At 44.8% G+C, this 26,040-nt stretch overlaps 1 protein-coding gene across 1 annotated transcript in view; it reads left to right on the top strand.

Moving 5' to 3' along the window:
- LOC126210659 (probable 4-coumarate--CoA ligase 1) overlaps positions 1-26,040 on the top strand; it is a 505,973-nt gene that overhangs the window by 330,919 nt on the left and 149,014 nt on the right. Inside the window, exon 3 of the mRNA XM_049939990.1 lies at positions 8,366-8,710. Coding sequence (XP_049795947.1) covers positions 8,366-8,710 — 345 coding nt within the window. The remainder of the gene's footprint in view (positions 1-8,365; positions 8,711-26,040) is intronic.

Here is a 26,040-nt window from a genome sequence, read left to right as displayed (position 1 = left end):
TCGCATACCGCTAGCTCCAACTACAATTCCGCGATCAGAGTCAGTTAATTCCCGTCGTGTGACCATAATCTCGTCGGAAATTTTTCATCTGCATCTACATCTACATCCACATACATACTCCGCAATCAACCATACGGTGCGTGGCGGAGGGTACCTAGTACCACAACTAGCATCTTCTCTCCCTGTTCCACTCCCAAACAGAACGAGGGAAAAATGACTGCCTATATGCCTCTGTACGATCCCTAATCTCTCTTATCTTATCTTTGTGGGCTTTCCGCGAAATGTAAGTTGGCGGCAGTAAAATTGTACTGCAGTCAGCCTCAAATGCTGGTTCCCTAAATTTCCTCAGTAGCGATTCACGAAAAGAACGCCTCCTTTCCTCTAGAGACTCCCACCCGAATTCCTGAAGCATTTCCGTAACACTCGCGTGATGATCAAACCTACCAGTAACAACCCTAGCATCCCGCCTCTGAATTGCTTCTATGTCCTGCCTCAATCCGACCTGATAGGGGTCCCAAATGCTCGAGCAGTACTCAAGAATAGGTCGCACCAGCGTTCTATAAGCGGTCTCCTTTACAGATGAACCACATCTTCCCAAAATTCTACCATTTAACCAATTCTACCACTTCATATCGGTCTGCGGTGTTACGCACAAATATTTAATCGACGCGACTGTGTCAAATGCTACACTACTAATGGAGTATTCAGACATTAGAGGATTCTTTTTCCTATTCATCTGCATTAATTTACATTTATCTATATATAGAGTTAGCTGCCATTCTTTACACCAATCACAAATCCTGTCCAAGTCACCTTGTATCCTCCTACAGTCACTCAACGACGACACCCTCCCGTACACCACAGCATCATCAGCAAACAGCCGCACATTGCTATCCACCCTATCCAAAAGATCATTTATGTAGATAGAAAACAACAGCGGACCTGCCACACTTCCCTGGGGCACTCCAGATGATACCCTCACCTCCGATGAACACTCGCCATCGAGGACAACGTACTGGGTTCTATTACTTAAGAAGTCTTCGAGCCACTCACATACTTGGGAACCAATCCCATATGCTCGTACCTTAGTTAGGAGTCTGCAGTGGGGCACCGAGTCAAACGCTTTCCGGAAGTCAAGGAATATGGCATCCGTCTGATACCCTTCATCCATGGTTCGCAAGATATCATGTGAAAAAAGGGCGAGTTGCGTTTCGGAATAGGTATGCTTTCTAAAGCCGCGCTGATGCATGGACAGCAAATTCTCTGTCTCAAGGAAATTCATTATATTCCAACTGAGAATATGTTCGAGAATCCTGCAATAAACCGATGTTAAGGATATTGGTCTGTAATTTTGAGGATCCGTCCTACTATCCTTCTTATATACAGGCGTCATCTGCGCGTTTTTCCAGTCGCTCGGGACTTTATGTTGGGCAAGAGATTCGCGATAAATGCAAGCTAAGTAAGGAGCCAATGCAGTAGAGTACTCTCTGTAAAACCGAATTGGAATCCCATCAGGATCTGGCGATTTATTTATTTTCAACCCATTCAGCTGCTTCACAACCCCAGGGATGTCTATCACTATGCCCTCCATACGGGAATCTGTACGAGACTCAAACGGCGGGTGTGTTTGTACGATCCTCCTGCATGAAAGATTTCTCAAATGCTAAATGAATCATCTGAGTAGAAATGACAGCTCGGTCAATTCACTGCCCTTTTATATCGACACTGCCGCCATCTGTATATGTATATATCGCTGTCCCGTGACTTTTGTCGCCTCAGTGTGTGTTAAGCAAGTAGCAGAAAAGCAATCGTTAACCTAAATGAAGCAAATTAATCTATAAGAGAAATATGTTCGTGAAAGGGTGCTGAAACAGACTCCTATCAACTGGAATACATCCAACTAATAGGGGAGGACGCTGGGTGTCACTGCTGCTCCCATATGAAGAGATTGTAACACAAGATTCTTGGTTTTGTTCTCAGTCTGCTCACACAAAAAGAATTTTTTCTTAGATGAACAGTAAATGGTCTGATGATAGGAACTATCGTAATTTAGATGTAATGAAAGCTGAATTACAAATAAGTGTTAATTTTGCTTACACATGTGGAGAATTTGTCAAATTTGTAAAGAATGATCGCAGACTTCAGGCTGCTGTCAAAAATGTAAGCAAATGTAGTTTTAACTAACAAATTCTGTAGACCTGCAGTCAGTAATTGTTACGAAGGAGTTTTTCGGTTGGTTGATCCAACAAACTTGTTACAAGATTTGAAAAAAATACATTAGGCCTATTTACTATTTTTTAATTTTTGTCAGGTTAAAGTTTCCCTTATTTTGACAAAAAAAGGTTGGGAAGAACAGTTGGAGCAAAGATTGAACTGTAACATTGAAAGAAATGTTAAAATTTTTTACACTGTAAATATCAAAGGTATCACAGAATTCAACAAGATTATTTTTAATTTTCTTCTAATTTGTAAAATTTTCTTTAACAAAGTTTCAGTAGCATTGCAGGGCTCAATTAACGTTAAATCTGAAATCTCTAGACACTCTCAGGTTTCTAAAAGAATGTTCCCAACATCAGAGAAAAAACGAAGATATGCTTCAAGAATTAAAATTTTCTCTCGATTGTCATCACTAAAATACAGTTTCAAAGCTTTAGATGATTCTTCGTGCTTTGAAAATAACTTATTATTGGCTCCCATTTCTTTTTAGTCTATCAAGACACGTATTAGGCCTATTAGGCCTATTAGGCGTATCAGATCAATCAGATGACTGATGAAGAAGAGAAAAACAGCTCTGTTCAGCATGATTGGTATTAGTTCGGAGTAGTCAGTTCAAATGCACACGTTTCTGCTCTCTCGTCATTGTTTGGCTGTCATCTTAACGGCCGCAGGTCCAAAGCCACAGTGATAATTTTGATGGGCAACCGCGCACTGCGTAGGGTTGCCAGCTTTTTTTTTGTCAAAATAAGGGAGACTTTAACCTGACAAAAATTAAAAAATAGTAAATAGGCCTAATGTATTTTTTTCAAATCTTGTAACAAGTTTGTTGGATCAACCAACCGAAAAACTCCTTCGTAACAATTACTGACTGCAGGTCTACAGAATTTGTTAGTTAAAACTACATTTGCTTACAGTTTTAACAGCAGCCTGAAGTCTGCGATCATTCTTTACAAATTTGACAAATTCTCCACATGTGTAAGCAAAATTAACACTTATTTGTAATTCAGCTTTCATTACATCTAAATTACGATAGTTCCTATCATCAGACCATTTACTGTTCATCTAAGAAAAAATTCTTTTTGTGTGAGCAGACTGAGAACAAAATCAAGAATCTAGTTTATCTCCTGGGCTCCTCTGCCCACTTTTCCAGTGTGCTACCGTCTATATCTTCTAAAGAACAGAATTCATCATATAGATTACTCTCGTTTATGCTTAGCTGAATATGAGTGAGAATGTTCTAAAAATCATTAAAATTAACGGAATTCTTTAAGGAGAGTTGGAGCAAAGATTGAACTGTAACATTGAAAGAAATGTTAATTTTTTTTTTACACTGTAAATATCAAAGGTATCACAGAATTCAACAAGATTATTTTTAATTTTCTTCTAATTTGTAAAATTTTCTTTAACAAAGTTTCAGTAGCATTACAGGGCTCAATTAACGTTAAATCTGAAATCTCTAGACACTCTCAGGTTTCTAAAAGAATGTTCCCAACGTCAGAAAAAAAACGAAGATATGCTTCAAGAATTAAAATTTTCTCTCGATTGTCATCACTGAAATACAGTTTCAAAGCTTTAGATGATTCTTCGTGCTTTGAAAATAACTTATTATTGGCTCCCATTTCTTTTTAGTCTATCAATACACGTAGTAGGCGTATGCCTTAACATTTCGCACCATTCAGTACAATCAAAATTTTTTTAAAAAGTCTTAATTTTTCTCTGTGTTTTGCTGACACTGAAAAGTGTCCATAAACCTCAACAACTATAATTTTTATTTATATATGTTAGAGATTTGAGGCACATTTAATGTCATTATAGATTATGTTATGTGTTTTGTGCAGCTTGTTTCAAATATTTTGTTATTATCCTACCTAACAATTTCATCACGGATTTATTTTTGGCATAATTTACACTGGCATCATCTGCACTATAAGACGAAACGTTATTTTCATTTAATGAATGAGATTCAAGACTCTTTTTTATCATAGCATGAATACCAGTAGCACTCTCATCCGCTTTATCCACAAAATCTAATAGTATATTTCTGATGTCAACAAGAGGTTCGAAGTACGGTACGTGATTACTACAGGAAACATTTTCCTTTTCTTATAATTCGATGCACATTAAGTCACGGAAGAAAAGGTCGTACACTGCTCTGGATCATCAAGCACATCTAGGAAACCACTTACACTTCTTGGCGCTAGCACATTTTTCGCCCCACCACAGTGCATTTTTTTTTTTTTTTTTTTGGCCACATCTGAACCCACAAACACACTCTTTGCAAGTTTATTTGCACAGTCTATACTTCCACAACTAACGTTGTGTCTCACTGCATGGTACACCACCAACAGCTCACCTACTGCAGCTTTGTCGGATTCACCACTAGTAGGACTACCACTTTGGCACTGAAAATAGCTGGATACCTTAGAATATGTGTTAATTCTCCTGACTCTGCTTTTGTGTCCTTCTGCAGTGCCGCTGACAGTCTGTAGTGCCACCAAGCTGAAGTCACACTTGAAAAGGGAGCAGTACGATTAATAATTGATACTTTCGACTAGATTAACCCATAAATGCGTTTCTTCCCGCTTCTTCCGATTTGTCAGTAAGTAATGCAACACATTTTTTCTCGGTCAATTTCGGTTGAAAAAATGCAGAAATTATTGCGGGACGTCGTGGAATATTCCCGGTTCAGACTCTGTCGTTTCATGAAGTTCCGACAGGTGGCAGCACTATAATTAGTGTTCAAAATGGCGTCTGTAACGGAGGTGTGTTCCAAGGAGAAAGCTATCATCGAGTTTCTTTAGGAGGAAAACCAGATTATCGCAGATATGCACAGGCGCTTGCTGAATATCTACCGAGACCTGAACAAAAGCTCGCTGACTCATTGAGCGAGCCGTCAGTCATGAGCGCAACAACGTCGCGCAAACCTATCCGATTTCCCGCGTGCCTGCGACGTCTGCAATGTTGGAACGTGCGGACACTCTCATTCGACGTGATCGACGGGTCACACTCATACACCCCGCTGCTCAACTGGACGTCTCTGTTGGTAGTGCTGACACCCTCGTCCACCAGTTACGATACTCAGAGGTGTGTGACCGCTGAGTTCTTCTCCGCCTGGCAGTAGGCCATAAAGACCGACAAAGGACCCTCTGTGCGGAATTGGTTGCGCGTTATGAGGCTGATAGCACAAGCAATGAAACATGGGTTGATCAATTCGAAAGAGAAACAAAACGGCGATCCACGGAGTGGCGTCATTTCGCTCTTCCGAAGAAAAAGTTTGAAGCTGCACCCTAAGTCGGTAAAGTCATGGCGACAGTCTTCTGGCACTGGGAAGGAGTTATTCTGTTTGGCGTCCTCCCCCATGTTGCTACAATCAACCCTGAAGCCTACTGTGCTACCTTCAGGAAGTTGAATAAACGGTTTCAGCATGAAACTTTCTGGCAGATTAAAACTGTATGCTGGACCGAGACTCGAACTCGGGACCTTTGCCTTTCGCGGGCAAGTGCTGTACCGTCTGAGCTACCCAAGCACGACTCACGACCTGTCCTCACACCTTCAATTCTGCCATCACCTCGTCGTCTCCCACGTTCCAAACTTTACAGCTCTTCTGCAAACCCTGCAGAACTGACACTCCTGGAAGAAATGATATTGCGGAGAAATGGCTTAGCCACAGCCTGATGGATGTTTCCAGAATGAGATTTTCACTCTGCAGTGGAGTGTGCACTCATATGAAACTTCCTGGCAGATTAAAACTGTGTGCCAGACCGAGACTCGAACTCGGGACCTTTGCCTTTCGCTGGCATGTGCTCTAAAGTAAAGCTGTCAGGACGGGGCGTGAGTCGTGCTTGGGTAGCTCAGTTGGGAGAGCACATGCCCGCAAAAGGGAAAGGTCCCGAGTTCGAGTCTCGGTCCGGCACGCAGTTTTAATATGCCACGAAGTTCCATATCAGGGCACACTCCACTGCAGAGTGAAAATCTCATTCTGGCGTCAGCATGTTCGTCGCCATAAGAATGGAAGTTAATTTTTCCTTCTCCGTGACAATGCAAGGTCTGACGCTAGTCTGTGTACCCGAGGGGAGCTCACAAAACTTTGGTGGACTGTTCTGCCTCATCCACCATACAGCACCTTTTGGCTTCCATCTGTCTAGTCCAATGAAGGATGCAGTCCATGGGGAGCAGTACACGGATGATGGGGAGGTTGCTGATGCTTCGATGTGGACTAGTAGAGTGGTACCGTGAGAGCACACAAGTTGTCCCAGGTAGGTGGCGTAAGGCTGTCGCATTGAACGGAGATAATGTTGAAAAATAGTTTTCTTTAGCCAAAAGAGTGGGGAGTAGTATGGTGTATCGGAATGCTGAATAAACCAACCTGCTTTCAGGGAAAAAAGGGTGTTGCATTACTTGTGCCCCTCGAAGAATTTTCCTCTCTTTTTTTAGCTGGAGTTTTGGGTTCAGCGATGTTGTGTTACTCAGATCAGACAGAACGAAAGCTATACGACCTTATTCTAGCAAGGAAATGGCAACGTGACTCGCCACGCAATACCGTGTTAAACATTGTTTTGTATTCACTTCATATCGATGTAGTAAAAATAAAGTTTTAACAAAATGTCAGTTTGGTTTCCAGAAGGGTTTTTCAACGGAAAATGCTATATATACTTTCACTACTGAAATATTAATTGCTCTGAGTAACTGGAAGTCACCCGTTGGGATTTTTTGCGATCTATCAAAGGCTTTTGATTGTGTAAATCGTGGAATACCTCTAGATAAGCTCAAGTACTGTGGTATGAATGGGACAGTGCTCGAACGGTTTAAATCATACCTAACTGGAAGAGTGCAGAAAGTTGAAATAAGCAGCTCACATAATATGCAAAAAACTGGTGATTTCACAAACTGGGGAACAATCAAGAACGGGGTGCCGCGAGATTCGGTCTTGGGTGCTCTGCTGTTCTTAATATATATTAATGACTTGCCATTCTATATTCATGAAGATGCAAAGCTGGTAATTTTTGCCGATGATACAAGTATAGCTATCACACCCAACAGACAAGAATTAACTCATAAAATTGTAAACGATTTTTTTCAGAAAATCATTAGGTGGTTCTCTGCAAAAAGGCTCTCATTAAACTTTGACAAAACACAGTATATACAGTTCCACACAGTAAATAGAATGACACCATTAATAAATATAGACTTCGATCAGAAATCGGTAGCTAAGGTAGAATATTCAAAATTTCTATGTGTACGAACTGATGAGGGGTTCACTAGAAAAAACACACTGAAGATCTGCTGAAATGTTTGAGTTCAGCTACTTATGCTATTAGGGTCATTGCAAATTTTGGTGATATACATCTCAGCAAATTAGCTTACCATGCCTATTTTCATTCTCTGCTTTTGTATGGCATCATATTCTGGGGTAACTCATCACTGAGTAAAAGAATGTTTATTGCACAAAAGCGTGTAATCAGAATAATTGCTAGAGCTCATCCAAGATCATCCTGGAGACACTTATTTAAAGAGCTAGGGATCTTCACCGTAGCCTCACAATATATATATTCACTTATGAAATTTGTTATTAACAATCCGAACGAATTCAAAAGTAATACCAGTGTTCATGGCTACAACACTAGGAGAAAGGATGATCTTCACTACTCAAGGTTAAATCTAACTTTGGCTCAGAAGGGGGTAAATTATGCTGCCACAAAAGTCTTTGGTCACTTACCTAATTGCATCAAAAGTATGACAGATAGCCATATACCATTTAAAAGGAAATTAAAAGAATTTCATAATGGTAACTCCTTCTACTCATTAGATGAATTTTTGGATATAGTAAGTGGGCAATTTCCCCAACCTGACACGTTCCACATCATTACGAATTGTCGTATTCATGATCTATGAAATAAGTACTAATCTAATCTAATCCATACAATAACGCCATATCGATTAATCGTTGTTGTAACGATCGTCCTCAATCAAGATTTAGCCATATCGATTAATCGATGTTAGAAAGACCGTCCAGTATAGAGACTTAAAAAAATCTGTGGCAGGTTTAACTGTTAAACTGTGTAACCCACATGCAGAAGAATGTGGGAATCCCCGAATAATGTGGTAGAGTTGGCAACCCTAGCAGCGCGCGCTGCGCGGTGTGTTGCAGAGGAGGTGTGCCGGCAGTTCCGGGACAGCGGCGTGCGCTGCCTGGTGACGACGTTCTCGCGGCTGGTGCCCCTGGAGGAGGTGCGCCAGCAGCTGGGCCCGCGCTTCCGCGGCACCATCGTGGTGGACGGCGGCGCGCCCGGCGCGCACAACTGGAGCCGCCTGCTGTCGCGGGCCTCCCCCGTGGCGCTGCCGCCGCCGGCGAAGCCCCGCCAGCTCGCAGTGCTGCCGTACTCCAGCGGCACCACCGGCCTGCCCAAGGGCGTCTGCCTGTCCCACCACAACCTGGTCGCCAACCTGCAGATGTTAAACCACCCCAGGCTGCTCTTCTTCCAGCCCACAACAGGTCAGCTCAGTCACACTGCTTCTGTGCTCGTCTTCACTATTTGATCAGAAACATCCGCACACCTATTAGTGGACGTTAATCTACATCTTATCGCTTATCTAACCACAACTTCCTGCCGCGTGTGCCTGGAGCAGCAGCCAGCAGTGACCTCGAACGGGAATTATTCAGCGTCACGGGCCTAGTAAAACTGAGGCCTGTGACTAGAGGAGGATGCTAAGTTCACCGGACTTGGATACGATGTGACGTCATTATGACGTATACACGCTACATCGAAAACGATAGAAACCGTATATCGACTATTCGACCTTTGTGAACCTTCGAGAGATTGTGACAGGGTAGCGCTGTGCTCTGCGCCATTCGTCTAAATGTGTTTTGCGTTCCTTGCGTTTAAATCGTGTATTCTACTGTGTTTGTGTCCTGTGCGTTGTTTTTCGTTTGCTCGTCTCTAATTATGTGTTCAGCATTCGAGAGACTAATGAGAGGAAACCTTACCACCATGGAATGCTTTGACACTATCATAGCCGGCCGACGTGGCCGTGCGGTTAAAGGCGCTGCAGTCTGGAACCGCAAGACCGCTACGGTCGCAGGTTCGAATCCTGCCTCGAACATGGATGTTTGTGATGTCCTTAGGTTAGTTAGGTTTAACTAGTTCTAAGTTCTAGGGGACTAATGACCTCGGTAGTTGAGTCCCATAGTGCTCAGAGCCATTTGAACCTTGACACTATCATAACACCATGGAATGCTTTGACACTGCATTCAATCATTTCATACGTGGATCAGTACTAGACACTAACCTTTGGTTAAGATTAAATTGAGAAATCCACTTCCCCTCGTATTTCATCTCCGGTTGACGATTTTTCTTCAACAATGCCTCATATTTTTCTTTTTAAGTTCGAAATTAAGTCATTCTACACATCAGTCATTACTGGACACTAAGGTACCTGTCTCTGCGGTCCGAGTGTAAAATTACTTGGAATTATGGTTGATAAAAGACTATCTTGGGATGGACATATAAATTACTTACCTAACAAACTTCCACGAGTTCTCTTTCAGCTATATAAATTAAGAAAAAAAGTCGGCAAGAGTATGCTGCTACAATCTAAAATGTACTGACAAGACCAATTGTATGAAACCATACTAAAATGTTGATAATAAATAAATATTATTTTCGGCGTAAGCATTCAATACAACAATCACACAATCTAATCTGGTCGGGACATAAGAAGACTTCACTTTTTTACGTGGTGTTTTCAAGGCCAAGGTCACGAATATTTCTATTAGTATCCAGCTCTTTTATTTTGGCGAAATACATATACGCTGCCACACTGAGCTGTTTTCAGAATCGCACGTGTCAAAACAAACCACTAGCTAACGACAGTTTAGAATCTCGAACGTTCATAAAAGTCGATAGGTGTGTTAATCGACTAGAGCGTATTTATGTCATAATGACGTCACATCAAATCCAGGTTGGGTGAACTTAGCATCCTCCGTGACTAGATGGCGGTGCGCCTGGCGGTAGCCATGATGGCCAAAGAGCTTGAGCGCCACAGATAAAAACTCAAAGTCAAAGACATTATGTGCAGTTCAAGGTCACGCGATGCGTAGCACGAAACCGAGTCCAACACATGTCAGAAGGTAAATTGTGATTATTTTTTTTAAAAGGGAAAGATAAGGAAAGGAGATAAGGAACTTTATTGTCTATAATACAACATACAGTCACTGTTGATCTTTATTTTACAATTGCCATTTCTGACTTTGGCCCAAATAAACAGATATTCATCGGCATTTAATTTCTTCTTCTTCCTGGTAGACAAACTGAATGGCATGCTGGGAACCAATGCACCATAAGGCTGTTTAGCCAACAGTCCTATAGACTCAGCAATACTCCAAGTCTTCCAAGCAATAATATTGGCATCTGGAAAAGCTTCAAGGCCACCTTAGTCTGCATGATTGCTCCAAACAATAGCCAGTGTCAGCCATGTACTGCCACCAAACACTGCTTGTACATCACAGGTGAAATTAACACATTGGGACCTGTTTATTAAACTGTCCAGCCAAGTCAATATCAGTTGCTTTTAAGCTCCGATACACAGGTACACTGCGCCGCCAGCGACGACGCCATACACATCGCAGAGGCATTGCTGAGGCACGTTAACACAAGTGAACTTTGAAATCCACACTCATGTTCCTGGCAGAAGGTTCACGGAACCAACTTCGAGCTATCTCTCTACCGGCCCACCCTCAAACAGTGTGCAGGAACAGCAAAGACTTAAAGCTTCCCGTGTGAGCTCTGATTTCTCTTATTTTAATTACAATGATCATTTCTCTCCATGTAGGTGGGCGCCAACAAAAATTACTTTAAAAAATAATAATCAATATACAGTGTCCGCGGATCGCGGTCTCGCAGTAGCGTTCTCGCTTACCGCGCACGGGGTCCCGGGTTCGATTCCCGGCGGGGTCGGGGATTTTCTCTGCCTCGAGATGACTGGGTGTTGTGTGTCTTTCATCATCATTTCATTCTCATTCACTTTCAAGTCGCCGTAGTGGCGTTAAAGAACTTGTGGAGCGGCGGCCGAACCGCCCCGCGAGGGGTCTCCCGGCCACCAATGCCGTACGCTCATTATTAATATACAGTAATGAAATTTCGGGAATACATTTGTCTCGGTTACACATTTAGGTGATTAACGTTGCAATATCACAGGTTAATGTGAGCACGAAATAAGCCGTGGCAAATGTGAAACGCCGGTACATTAATAACCGGTGTCACCGCAAGAATGTTGAATGCGAGCATGCAAATATGTATGCATTGTGTTGTACATGTGCTAGATGTCAGTTTATGGGAGAAGTTCAACGCTTGTCGCACTTGGTTAGTCAAGACAGGGACGGTAAATGCCGGTTCTGGATGACACACGAGTTGTCGTCCGTTGATGGCCCGTCTGTGATTGATATATCGACACTTTGCACAGCATTCTGGGTTACAACAGCGGTATGTGGGCGAGCGCTATCCAGTTGGAAAAACATCCCCTGGAATGCTGTTCGTGAGTAGAAGCACAGCAAGTCGAATCACCATATTGACGTACAAATTTGCAGTCAGGTTGCGTAGGATAACAACAAGAGTGCTCCTGCTGCCAGACTAAATTGCACCCCAGACCGTAACTCCAGGTGTAGGTGCAGTGTGTATAGCTTGCAGACAGGATCGTTGCAGGCTGTGAGCTGGTCTCCTAACCAACACACAGCCATCACTGGCACCAAGCCAGAACTGGCTTTCATCAGAAAATACAACAAAAAATGGTTCAAATGGCTCTGAGCACTATGGGACTTCTGAGGGCATCAGTCCCCTAGAACGTAGAACTACTAAAACCTAACTAACCTAAGGACATCACACACATCTGTGCCGTAGCGGTCCTGTGGTTCCAGACTGTAGCGCCTAGAACCGCATGCCCACCCCGGCCGACATAAAATACAACAGATCTTCACCCTGCCCTCTCTCGCTTGACACTACACTGAGTCACAAATGGCTGTGTTTTAGGGTCAGTGGAATGCACGCTACAGGGTGTCTCGGTAGTGTCACGTGGCCGTCCAAAAACGCAGTCTTTGGTTTGCTTCCCCCACCATATTATACACTCCTGGAAATGGAAAAAAGAACACATTGACACCGGTGTGTCAGACCCACCATACTTGCTCCGGACACTGCGAGAGGGCTGTACAAGCAATGATCACACGCACGGCACAGCGGACATACCAGGAACCGCGGTGTTGGCCGTCGAATGGCGCTAGCTGCGCAGCATTTGTGCACCGCCGCCGTCAGTGTCAGCCAGTTTGCCGTGGCATACGGAGCTCCATCGCAGTCTTTAACACTGGTAGCATGCCGCGACAGTGTGGACGTGAACCGTATGTGCAGTTGACGGACTTCGAGCGAGGGCGTATAGTGGGCATGCGGGAGGCCGGGTGGACGTACCGCCGAATTGCTCAACACGTGGGGCGTGAGGTCTCCACAGTACATCGATGTTGTCGCCAGTGGTCGGCGGAAGGTGCACGTGCCCGTCGACCTGGGACCGGACCGCAGCGACGCACGGATGCACGCCAAGACCGTAGGATCCTACGCAGTGCCATAGGGGACCGCACCGCCACTTCCCAGCAAATTAGGGACACTGTTGCTCTTGGGGTATCGGCGAGGACCATTCGCAACCGTCTCCATGAAGCTGGGCTATGGTCCCGCACACCGTTAGGCCGTCTTCCGCTCACGCCCCAACATCGTGCAGCCCGCCTCCAGTGGTGTCGCGACAGGCGTGAATGGATGGACGAATGGAGACGTGTCGTCTTCAGCGATGAGAGTCGCTTCTGCCTTGGTGCCAATGATGGTCGTATGCGTGTTTGGCGCCGTGCAGGTGAGCGCCACAATCAGGACTGCATACGACCGAGGCACACAGGGCCAACACCCGGCATCATGGTGTGGGGAGCGATCTCCTACACTGGCCGTACACCACTGGTGATCGTCGAGGGGACACTGAATAGTGCACGGTACATCGAAACCGTCATCGAACCCATCGTTCTACCATTCCTAGACCGGCAAGGGAACTTGCTGTTCCAACAGGACAATGCACGTCCGCATGTATCCCGTGCCACCCAACGTGCTCCAGAAAGTGTAAGTCAACTACCCTGGCCAGCAAGATCTCCGGATCTGTCCCCCATTGAGCATGTTTGGGACTGGATGAAGCGTCGTCTCACGCGGTCTGCACGTCCAGCACGAACGCTGGTCCAACTGAGGCGCCAGGTGGAAATGGCATGGCAAGCCGTTCCACAGGACTACATCCAGCATCTCTACGATCGTCTCCATGGGAGAATAGCAGCCTGCATTGCTGCGAAAGGTGGATATACACTGTACTAGTGCCGACATTGTGCATGCTCTGTTGCCTGTGTCTATGTGCCTGTGGTTCTGTCAGTGTGATCATGTGATGTATCTGACCCCAGGAATGTGTCAATAAAGTTTCCCCTTCCTGGGACAATGAATTCACGGTGTTCTTATTTCAATTTCCAGGAGTGTATATGTGCCATGTCATGTGACGAGGGCCTCCCATCGGGTAGACCATTCGCCGGGTGCAAGTCTTTCGATTTGACGCCACTTCGGCGACTTCCCCTCGATGTGGAAGAATTGATGATGATTAGGACAGCACAACACCCAGTCCCTGAGCGGAGAAAACCTTCGACCCAGCCAGGAATCGAACCCGGGCCCTTAGGATTGACATTCTGTCACGCTGACCACTGAGCTACCGGGGGCGGACATAATGTATGTAATCGTTCCATTTTGGGTTATTCGTGATTGTAATCCCTAAGTATTTAGTTTAATTGACAGCTTTTAGATTTGTGTAAATTAACGTGTAACCGAAATTTAGGTTGCCTCAGGAACGGGTAGAAGAATCAAGTTGAAATTCATGTCGCATTCTAAAGCCTATGGTCCCTTGAGTGGTGCAGTAAACGTAAGCTTCTAAGTCAATGAAATCAAAAGATACGCCCATTTATGTCACATATTTTGAGAGTCGGGAACTCACTCATCAAAACCTGTAGAGTATATCCTGTTGACCTAGAATCACGCAATTTGGCAAGGATCAGTGTTTAACATTACATGAAAAAGAAAAGAAAGCCTTTTTAGTAGTCATTTGGATCACCTCACACGTTTAATTATTTGGAGTCAATTACCACTTTTCACACCAAATAGATATCTTATTTAAATAATTTCGCAATAAGTTCTAATCTTCTGATGGAAATGGAAATGCTGTGTAGCTAGGGCCTCACGTCGGGTAGACCGTTCGCCTGGTGCAAGTCTTTCGATTTGACGCCACTTCGGCGACTTGCGTGTCGATGGTGATGAAATGACGATGATTAGGACAACACAACACCCAGTCCCTGAGTGGAGAAAATCTCTGACCCAGCCGGGAATCGAACCCAGGCACTTAGGATTGACAGTCCGTCGCACTCACCACTCACCTACCAGAGGCGGACATCTTCTGATGATTTTACTTGACTATAAATTACAGCATAATCTGCAAACAATCTAAGAAACCTGCTCAGATTATCTCCTAAATCATTTATATAGATTACGAATAGCTGAGACCTATAACACTTGGTTGGGTAACACCAGATAGCACATCTGTTTTGCTCGATGACTTTCCGTCAGTTACTGTGACCTTCCTGACAGGAAATCACGAATCCAATCGCATAAGTGAGACGATACTCCAGAGGTCTGCAGTTTGATTAAAAGTGGCTGTGAGGAATGGTGTCAAAAGCCTTCTGGAGATCTAAAAATATGGAATGAGTTTGACATCCCCTGTCGACAGCACTCATTACTCTGTGAGAATAAAGGGCTACTTGTGTTTCATAAGAACGATATTTGGCTGTTTGTCAATAAATCGTGTCCTTCGTGGTAATGCGTAATGTCAGAGCACACTACACGTACGAGCCGAACATGATGACCACCCATTTAATAACTTGGTGGTCCATCTTTGGAAGACAATATGTCACCGATTCTGTGCCTCACGGATTAGACAATTTGTTTGTAGGTTTGTGAAGGTATGCCGCACCAAATGTCCACGCGCAAGTCGTGTAATTTCCTTAAACAGTGGGCCGTTGATTAGTGTACGCACTGATAGTGCCCGATAGTGACCCAAATGGGTTCGACTGGATTCACATCGAGCGAATTTTGTAGCCAAGACACCAATGTGAGTACACTATCATGCTCCTCAAACCTCTGCAGCACGGTTCTGGCTTTCAGACATGGACAATTATACTGCTGAAATATGGCAGCCGCTGGGGAAGACATCAAGCATGAAGGGATGCAGGTGGTTTGCAGCTGTCAGCGTATCTTCGAGTACTACCACAGTTCCCATGTCGCCAATGGCTTCTGTTTTTCTGCCGAGAAGACGGTCTGTATTTTCTGGCGCTACAAAGAGTTTTTCCCACCATCCTTACATCTCGGTCCCGTCGCTCTCCCATTCGTGGAGACAACAAAAGGTTTAGGTCTTACATTTGACAGGAAACTTAGCTGGTCCCCACATGTGTCATATTTGGCTGCCCGTTGTACCCGTTCTCTAAATGTCCTCCGTGTTCTTAGCGGTACGTCGTGGGGAGCGGATCGAACCGTTCTACTTCGCCTATATCGGTCGATCGTCCGCTCAAAGCTTCTCTGCACGGCCGTCCATCTTATGCCGCCTCAACTCTATACAACATCGGGGTTGCGTCTTGCGATCGGAGCGTTCTATACTAGTCCCGTCGAGTCTTCATGCTGAAGCCAGTGAATTGCCACTAACCTACCGGCGCGATATACTGCTTTGTCGGTATGCCTTTCGGCTATTGTCAATGCCCGACCACCCGTCTTATTGTTCCTTTCTTGGCGACTGTCTCGACCGTCAATACGGGTTGTATGTATCTGCCATGCTACCCCCTGGAGTTCGCTTTCGTCGCCTCCTTCAGCGCCTTGATTTTTCACTCCCTGCAACCTTTCGAGTGGGCGAGAGCCAAACGCCACCTTGGCTCCAGGCTCAGGTTCGCGTTCACCTTGACCTCAGCTCGCTCCCAAAGGAGGTTACCCCAGCTTCGGTATACCACTCACGGTTTGTCGAACTTTGTTCGAAGTTCATTAATACGATCTTCATTTATACATATGGCTCTAACACCAATGACGGTTTCGGGTCTTCTTTTATTCTCGGGGCACACAGTTTCAAATACCGACTCCATGGCTACTGTTCAGTCTTCACAGCTGAGCTATTTGCCCTCTATCAGGCTGTTCTCTACATCCGCCGCCACCGACATTCTGCTTATCTGCTCTGATTCCCTGAGCGCCATCCAGAGCCTCAGTGATCCGTATCCGGTTCACCCTTTCGTGCACCGGATCCAACGCTCTCTTCAGCAGCTGGCGGACGACGGTTCTCCGGTTACCTTTATGTGGGTTCCTGGCGGTGTCGGTGTCCCTGGGAACGTAGCTGCAGATGGCGCGGCCAAGGCTGCGGTCCTCCAGCCTCGGACAGCTTCTTGTTGTGTGCCTTCATCTGATTTTAGCGGGGTCATTTGTCAGCGCATTTTATCGCTGTGGCATGCCGATTGGTCTACACTTACTGAAAACAAGCTTCGGGCCTCAAAACCTCTCCCCGCGGCTTGGACGACCTTTTCACGCCTTTCTCGGCGGGAGGAGGTCGTTTTGGCCCGGTTACGGATTGGGCACTGCCGGTTCAGCCATCGCCATCTGCTGACGGCTGCGCCGGCGCCGTTCTGCCCATGTGGGCAATTGCTGACGGTACGCCACATTTTAACGTCCTGTCCGAATTTAATACACTGCGCATTGATCTTGGCCTGCCATGTACTCTGGATGACATTTTAGCGGATGACCCTGGAGCAACTTCTCGCGTTCTTCGTTTTATCCACTTGACAAACCTGTCTAAGGACATTTGATTATGCTGTTTTCTTTTAATCCTTTACCTGTTCATGTGCCTTTTATAGTATTGTCCTTTTTAGTTGCTGTTTTAACCTTGTGCCTCTCAGTGCATTCATAACTTAGTCTAAGCGCTAATGACCACTGTAGTTGTGCGCCCTAAAACCACCAAAAAAAAGTTCCCATGTGAGTGCAGCAGGATGTCTCCCATTGCATGGTACTGCTCCCTGCAACCTTCGTCCTTGGCACGGTGCACATTTCTAACCGCCTTTCGCGTGGATAACGGCGTTTGTCGAGCCGACCATCGACCAGGTGTAGCTGAAATGTGAGTCATCCGACGAGACGACACGTCTCCATTGATCCAGTCCAATCTCGACGCTCCCCTGGCCACTGCAATCGTAGCTGACGATGTCGTTGGGCCAACACGTGAACACACAGGCGTCATCTGCTGCACACCCCCATGTTCAACAGCGTACGATGAACGGTGTGCTCTGAAACACTTACGCGTGCACCAGCATTGTACTCTTTCGGCAGACACAGTACAGATCACCACCTATCCTGCTCTACAGAACAGACAAGCCTCCAAGTTTCACGTTCTGTCAAGAGTTGTGGACGTCCAACCATTACTGCCCAGTAGTAGTTTCACTGTCATTCTACAGTAGCACTTGGACATTCGACCACCGTTTTCTAGATACTCGTTCACAAGCTCTGGGTAGTATTGCGAAGGTCACTCCAAAAGAAATGCACACTATTTTTTTTAAATCCATCTTTTATGCTACATGTTTGAAAGTTTTCAGTGTGTAGTTACATCCGTTAGGAAAATATTTTCATTTCTCCACATAATTTCCGTCCCCCTCAACTGCCTTACGACATCTTGGAACCAGCGCCTGTATACCCACAGGGTAAAATTCTGGACCAACCTGTTGGAGCCACTGTTCGGCAGCGTGCACAAGGGAGGCATCATCTTCAAACCTTGTTCCACGAAGAGAGTCTTTCAGTTTCCCAAAGAGATGATAGTCACATGGAGCCAGGTCAGGATTGTAAGGTGGGTGTTGCAGTGTTGTCCATCCGAGTTTTGTGATCGCTTCCACGGTTTTTTGACTAACATGTGGCCGTGCATTGTCATGCGACAGCGAAACATCCTGCTTTTGCCGATTTGGTCGAACACGACTCAGTCTAGCTTGAAGTTTCTTCAGTGTCGTCACATATGCATCAGAATTTCTGGTGGTTCCACTTGGCACGATGTCCACAAGCAAGAGGACTTCAGAATCGAAAAACACCGTAGCCATAACTTTTCCAGCAGAAGGTGTGGTTTTGAATTTTTATCTTGGGTGAATTTGCATGATGCCAATCCATTGATTACCTCTTCGTCTCTGGTGAAAAATTGTGGAGCCATGTTTCATCTGTCACAATTCTTCCAAGAAATTGATCTCCACCATTCTCGTACTGTTCCACAAGTTCGCTGCATACCGTTTTTCTTGTTTCTTTGTGAGCCACTGTCAACATCCTAGGAATCCACCTGGCACAAACCTTTTTTAACGCCAACACTTTCAGTATTCTGCAAACACTTCCTTCTCTCCCGAAGTAGCCTGACAATTCGTTCACTGTGATGTTTCTGTCAGCAGTCACCAATTCGTTAACACTCTGCACATTGTCTGGAGTGTGTGTAGTACGAGGACTGCCGCTGCGAGGACAATCCTCAATATTGCCGTGCCCGCTTTCACCACGTAACCTGCTTGCCCACCGACTAACTGTACAGCGATTTGCAGCAGCATCACCATACACTTTTTTCAACCTCTTGTGGATGTTTCCCACTGTCTTGTTTTCACATCACAGGAATTCTATGACAGCACGTTGCTTCTGACGAACGTCAAGTGTAGCAGCCATCTTGAAGACATGCTGTGACGGCGCCACTCACGGGAACAGTTTGAACTAAGTTTGAGAAAAGTGGGAAGGATGTATCTACACAGTGTAAAACTTTCACACATGCAGAATGAAAACTCTATTTTTACAAAAATAGTGTGTATTTCTTTTGGAGTGACCTTCGTAATACCACTTTTGCTGAAGTCGCTTATGCTGGAAGCTTTCCCCATTCGCGGCCCTTGTCATCACTAGAATGATTCCCCATCCACTTATATTCATTTCTTATCGTGTCACATTCCCGCAACGCCACCATGCGGGATCCAACCTCGCGGTGGGTAGTGCTCATAATGTTTTGGCTTATCAGCGCATACAGTCTAAAATCCTACTGCAAACCGACTTTAGCGATACAGGCCTCTAATTCAGCGCATTATTCCTATTTGCTTTCTTGGGTATTGGTGTGACTTTAATTTTTCAAGTCTTTAGATACGAATCTTTCGACTAGCGAGTGGCTGTATATGCTAGCTATGTATGGGTCTACTGTATCAGCATACTATAAATTATGTGTCCCATTGGAAGTCAGATATGGCAACTGGAGAGATTGAATAAGAGTCTCTGGCCGACCTCTTCACCAAACTGTCGTCTTCTAAAGCTGTGTCCCCTGCGCAGAAGACAGCTCGTCTGTCGTGGGATCTTCTTTGGTGGAGGCTGCTATGCTATGTTGTTGTTGTGGTCTTCCGTCCTGAGACTGGTTTGATGCAGCTCTCCATGCTACTCTATACTGTGAAAGCTTCTTCATCTCCCAGTACCTACTGCAACCTACATCCTTCTGAATCTGCTTAGTGTATTCATCTCTTGGTCTCCTTCTACGATTTTTACCCTCTACGCTGCCCTCCAGTACCAAATTGGTGATCCCTTGATGCTTCAGAACATGTCGCACCAACGGTCTCTTCTTCTTGTCAAGTTGTGCCACAAACTCGTCTTCTCCTCAATTCTGTTCAATACCTCCTCATTAGTTATGTGATCTACCCATCTTATCTTCAACATTCTCCTGTAGCACCACATTTCGAAAGCTTCTATTCTCTTCTTGTCCAAACTATTTATCGTCCACGTTTCACTTCCATACATGGCTACACTCCATACAAATACTTTCAGAAACGACTTCCTGACACTTAAATCTAAACTCGATGTTAACAAATTTCTCTTCCTCAGAAACGCTTTCCTTGCCATTGCCAGTCTACATTTTATATCCTCTCTACTTCGAACATCATCAGTTATTTTGCTACCCAAATGGCAAAATTCCTTCACTACTTTAAGTGTCTCATTTCCTAATCTAATTCCCTCAGCATCACCAGACTTAATTCGAATACATTCCATTATCCTCGTTTTGCTTTTGTTGGTGTTCATCTTATATCCTCCTTTCAAGACACTGTCCATTCCGTTCAACTGCTCTGCCAAGTCCTTTGCTGTCTCTGACAGAATTACAATGTCATCGGCAAACCTCAAAGTTTTTATTTCTTCTCCATGGATTTTAATACCTACTCCAAATTTTTCTTTTGTTTCCTTTACTGCTTGCTCAATATACAGATTGAATAACATCGGGGATAGGCCACAAACCTGTCTCACTCCCTTCCCAACCACTGCTTCCCTTTTATGCCCCTCGACTCTTATAACTGCCATCTGGTTTCTGTACAAATTGTAAATAGCCTTTCGCTCCCTGTATTTTACCCCTGCCACCTTTAGAATTTGAAAGAGAGTATTCCAGTCAACATTGTCAAAAGCTTTCTCTATGTCTACAAATGCTAGAAACGTAGGTTTGCGTTTCCTTAATCTTTCTTCTAAGATAAGTCGTAAGGTCAAGTGTGTGTTCAAGTGTGTGTGAAATCTTATGGGACTTAACTGCTAAGGTCATCAGTCCCTAAGCTTACACAATACTTAACCTAAATTATCCTAAGGACAAACACACACACCCATACCCGAGGGAGGACTCGAACCTCCGCCGGGATCAGCCGCACAGTCCATTACTACAGCGCCCGAGACTGCTCGGCTAATCCTGCGTGGCTCGTAAGGTCAGTATTGCCTCACGTGTTCCATTATTTTTACGGAATCCAAACTGATCTTACCCAAGGTCCGCTTCTACCAGTTTTTCCATTTGTCTGTAAAGAATTCGCGTTAGTATTTTGCAGCTGTGACTTATTTAAAAAAAAAAGAGAGAAAGGGGGGGGGGGGGGCTCAAATGGCTCTGAGCACTATGGGACCTACCTTCTGAGGTCATCAGTCCCCTAGAACTTGGAGAACTGCTTAAACCAAACCAACCTAAAGACATCACACACACCGATGCCCGAGGCAGGATTCGAACCTGCGACCGTAGCGGTCACTCGGTTCCAGACTGTAGCGCCTAGAACCGCACAGCCACTCCGGACGGCTTATTATTCAAATGTTCACACATTTACACTGTCTTTTAAAACACTCGACATAGCTTTCTTAATTGTATGGTAACTTTTCCATCCAACTTCCTCAATATGATACACGTGTCCTGCTTTCTGGTACACACTAGACACAGTGAGTATTACATATTCACAACTAAGTTACGCCCGATATACAGTACAACATGTCTGGCTCTGAAGAACACTCGAAACAGAGTGACTAGCGCAGTACTTCGCCTCCCAGGTGCATCAAAGTGACTCGAAGACGTCCGAAGCACTTCGGTTGCAATGTCGTTACGCTTATATTTCTCAAAACTAGTGAAATTTAACAAACAAAACCAATAGACTCGTAGGGTAAGCATGAAAGATTGTCATACTAAAAACTGCTAAATACAATGAAAAGTATATAAGTAATTAATAAGAGAAGTTAGGCGTTTTTTTGTCTAGCGCCCGAACCTACCGACCAATCAGAAGCAATCATACAATGTAGGCTTTCACGGCCGGTGTTGTCTTCAGTTGAAACTTCCGGGCTGAGAGGCCGTGGCCGATGTATAAAATTTCCACCTGACGTTTCGTCTCCATCTGTGGGAGACATCTTCTGAGGTCGTCCGGCTACTGCCACTGAGGATCCAGGTACTCTCGCATTTATAGAGCGCAGAGAGAGCACCACCGTTCGTCACGTGATGCCGACGGTATGCCTATCTTTGGAAGGCGTCATCATTCTCGATTAAGAGTAATCGATTGTCATTCTGCTGGCGCAACGTCGACATCCATATTTTGTCCAACTTTAAAACTTTTTGTTTTCTATTAAAATCGTTATGGTGTTTGTGAATTTCTATTGCTTCTCTATATATGCGAGCATGATAATGGGATGTTCGACATCCCCTAGCAACACCTGGGGCACACAAAATTCCATGCAGTTGAGGACAAGTTTATATTGGAACAACGAAAAGAAGTGTAAACATCCGCTTAGCCGAACATAAAAGAAACTGTCGCTTAGGCCACATCCAAAAATCGGCCGTAGCTGAGCATGTTTTTCGAGATGGGAATCACGAAATTAAATTTAATGAGACAAGCGTTCTAGCACGAACATCCCATTATCATGCGCGCATGCATAGAGAAGCAATAGAAATTCACAAACACCACAACAATTTCAATAGAAAACAGGAAGGTTTAAAGTTGGACAAAATATGGATGTCGACGTTGCGCCAGCAGAATGGTAATCGATTACTCTTAATCGAGAATGGTGACGCCTTCCAAAGATAGGCATACCGTCGCCATCACGTGACGAACGGTGGTGCTCTCTCTGCGCTCTATAAATGCGAGAGTGCCTGGAGCCTCAGTGGCAGTAGCCGGTCGACCTCAGAAGATGTCTCCCGCAGTTGGGGATGAAACGTCAGGTGGAAATTGTGTACATCGACCACGGCCTCTCAGGCCGGAAGCTTCAACTAAAGAATCAGAAGCAAGTTCAGTACAATTAACGAACTCTCCCACGGGACTGGTACGTACTGTGCCATCTGTCGCTTGTACCTCACTCCACTTTTGTACCATATGCTACTTCACATGTATCGAGCTGCATCAAGGCGAGCTTCTAGAAGAACAAAAAAGCTGGCGGTCACAGCCAGGAATATCACAGTACTCTGAAAGGAGGATGGGATTTGTCCAGCCTTCGCCTTTAGAACTGCCTCATCTCTGCAGGGGACACTTTCCACGTGGTGTGTGAATGTCCGTGGAGGAATGCCAGCCCAGCCTTCCTCAAGAGCTGAGAAGTTAGTGATGTTGGACGCTGAGGGCTGGACCGAAGCCGGCGTTCTAACTCACCCCTGAGGTATTCCATTGGATTCACGTCAAGACTCTAGTTAGGCCACTCCATTTCAGGAATGTTATTGGCCACGAACCATTATACCACAGATCCTGCTCGATGACAGGGTGCACTGTCTCGATGGTACAAAAAGTGATTGTCTCCGAACTTCTCCTCTACTATCTTAGAAGAAAGATGAAGGAAATGCAAATCTACGTTTCTAGCATTTGTAGACTTAGAGAAAGCTTTTGACAATGTTGATTGGAATACTCTCTGTCAAATTCTGAAGGTGGCATCGGTAAAATACAGGGAGCGAAAGGTTATTTACAATTTGTACAGAAACCAGATAGCAGTTATGAGTCTAGGGACATGAAGGGAAGCAGTGGTTGGGAAGGGAGTGAGACAGGGTTCTAGCCTCTCCCCGATGCTATTCAATCTGTATATTGAGCAAGCAGTAAAGGAAACAAAAGAAAAGTTCGGAGCAGGTATTAAAATCCATGGAGCAAAATTAAAAACTTTGAGGTTCGCCGATGACATTGTAATTCTGTCAGAGACCGCAAAGGACTTGGAATAGCAGTTGAACGGAATGGACAGTGTACTGAAAGGAGGGTATAAGATGAACATCAACAAAAGCAAAGCTGCCCGGAGTGGCCCTGCGGTTCTAGGCGCTACAGTCTGGAGCCGAGCGACCGCTACGGTCGCAGGTTCGAATCCTGCCTCGGGCATGGATGTGTGTGATGTCCTTAGGTTAGTTAGGTTTAATTAGTTCTAAGTTCTAGGCAACTGATGACCTCAGAAGATAAGTCGCATAGTGCTCAGAGCCATTTGAACAAAAGCAAAACAAGGATAATGGAATGTAGTCGAATTAAGTCGGGTGATGCTGAGGGAATTAGATTACAAAATGAGACACTTAAAGTAGTAAAGGAGTTTTGCTATTTCGGGAGCAAAATAACTGATGATGGTCGAAGTAGAGAGGATATAAAATGTAGACTGGCAATGGCAAGGAAAGCGTTTCTGAAGAAGAGAAATTTGTTAACATCGAGTATAGATTTAAGTGTCAGGAAGTCGTTTCTGAAAGTATTTGTATGGAGTGTAGCCTTGTATGGAAGTGAAACATGGACGATAAATAGTTTAGACAAGAAAGGAATAGAAGCTTTTGAAATGTGGTGCTACAGAAGAATGCTGAAGATTAGATAGGTAGCTCACATAACTAATGAGTAGGTATTGAATAGAATTGGAGAGAAGAGGAGTTTGTGGAACAACTTGACCAGAAGAAGGGATCGGTTGGTAGGACATGTTCTGAGGCGTCAAGGGATCACAAATTTAGTACTGGAGGGCAGCGTGGAGGGTAAAAATCGTAGAGGGAGACCAAGAGATGAATACACTAAGCAGATTCAGAAGGATGTAGGCTGCAGTCGGTACTGGGAGATGAAGAAGCTTGCACAGGATAGAGTAGCATGGAGAGCTGGATCAAACCAGTCTCAGGACTGAAGACCACAACAACAACAATGGGCAGTACAAAATTCTGTAAAGTGTGCTCACATCCGTTCGCAGTTAGCGTTTTCTTAACTACAATATGGGAACCACAACTACAAAATCCCCATAGCATAACTTCACCCCCTTCACGCCTCACTGTTGACTCTACATGTGGGAACAGGCAATCTCATTCAGGCATTCTCCAAACCCGATCTTTTCCATCAGATTACCACAGGGTAAGAGTGATTCAGTCAGCCGCCATCCAGTGGCGTCGCTCTTTACTCCACTCAAGCATTGCTTAGCATTGACTGCAAAACTTCCTACATACAGTCATGTGCTACCTGGAGCTACACTGGACCCGCATTTGGCAAGACGACGGTTCCTGACTTAGGTTCTCAGTACTTTCCCTAAATTGCGTCAGGCAGATGCTGGGATGGTTCCTCTGAAAGGGCACGGCCGACTCCCTTTCCCAATCTGATGGGACCGATTACCTCGTTGTTTGGTTCCCTCACCCAAATCGACCAACCATCTATCTGGAGTACTGACAGAAGTTTCAACTCACTCTTTTCGTGACTTCATGCAGTTTTCCATAACCACCCTCCACAATAGTCGTCAGTCCCTTTCAGTCAGTACGTGTTTTTTGCCTCATGTTGGTTTATTGTGGTTGTCCCTTCACGTTTCTCCTTCACAATCACCTCAACAACTTTGAGTTCAGCAGCTTTACAAGGGTTGAAATATTCCTGATGGTGACATTCAGTGACTAGTCCCTGTTCGAAGTCACTCAGCTCTCGTGACCGACTCAGTACACTGTTAATGCTCCTCTGCTGAGAACACAATACTTCCCGCCTTCTTTTGTACTGACAGGTCTGACACTAGTGACATCTAGTGCTCAGTTCCGCATTACACAGGGGTGTGTGGATACTTTCGATCAGATACCATTACTATATATCTAAAACCATATGGCCGTTCTGCAGTTGACAGACACATGTTTGGCAGAGGTTTTTTTTCCTTTATTGTTATTTTGCACCTCATAAAAGGTGGGCTGGCAGTGGAAAATGTTACTCGGCTCTTCATCCACAAGCAGTACAATAAAAAAGAAAACCAATGAAGATAGAAAAGTAACACAATGGCGGTTAAAAAACAGTAGATAGAATAATTAAAAAACATGAAGCCGTTCACACTCGACGAAAAACAAGAAAAACTGTCGGCACTGTGCACAAACACTGATGATATAGACGATACACGTGGGCGGAGAAAGACACTGAATCACAAAGACGACAGCAGACACACGAAAAACTGATGGCAATGATCTCCGGCGCGCGAATGTCCACCTAACGTGTGTGAG

Source organism: Schistocerca nitens, chromosome 10 (genome assembly GCF_023898315.1).
Source record: "Schistocerca nitens isolate TAMUIC-IGC-003100 chromosome 10, iqSchNite1.1, whole genome shotgun sequence".
In the NCBI taxonomy this organism is placed as follows: Eukaryota; Metazoa; Arthropoda; class Insecta; order Orthoptera; family Acrididae; genus Schistocerca; species Schistocerca nitens.
The sequence above is the reverse complement of the archived record's forward strand: the minus strand, read 5'-3'. Positions and strand labels throughout refer to the sequence as shown.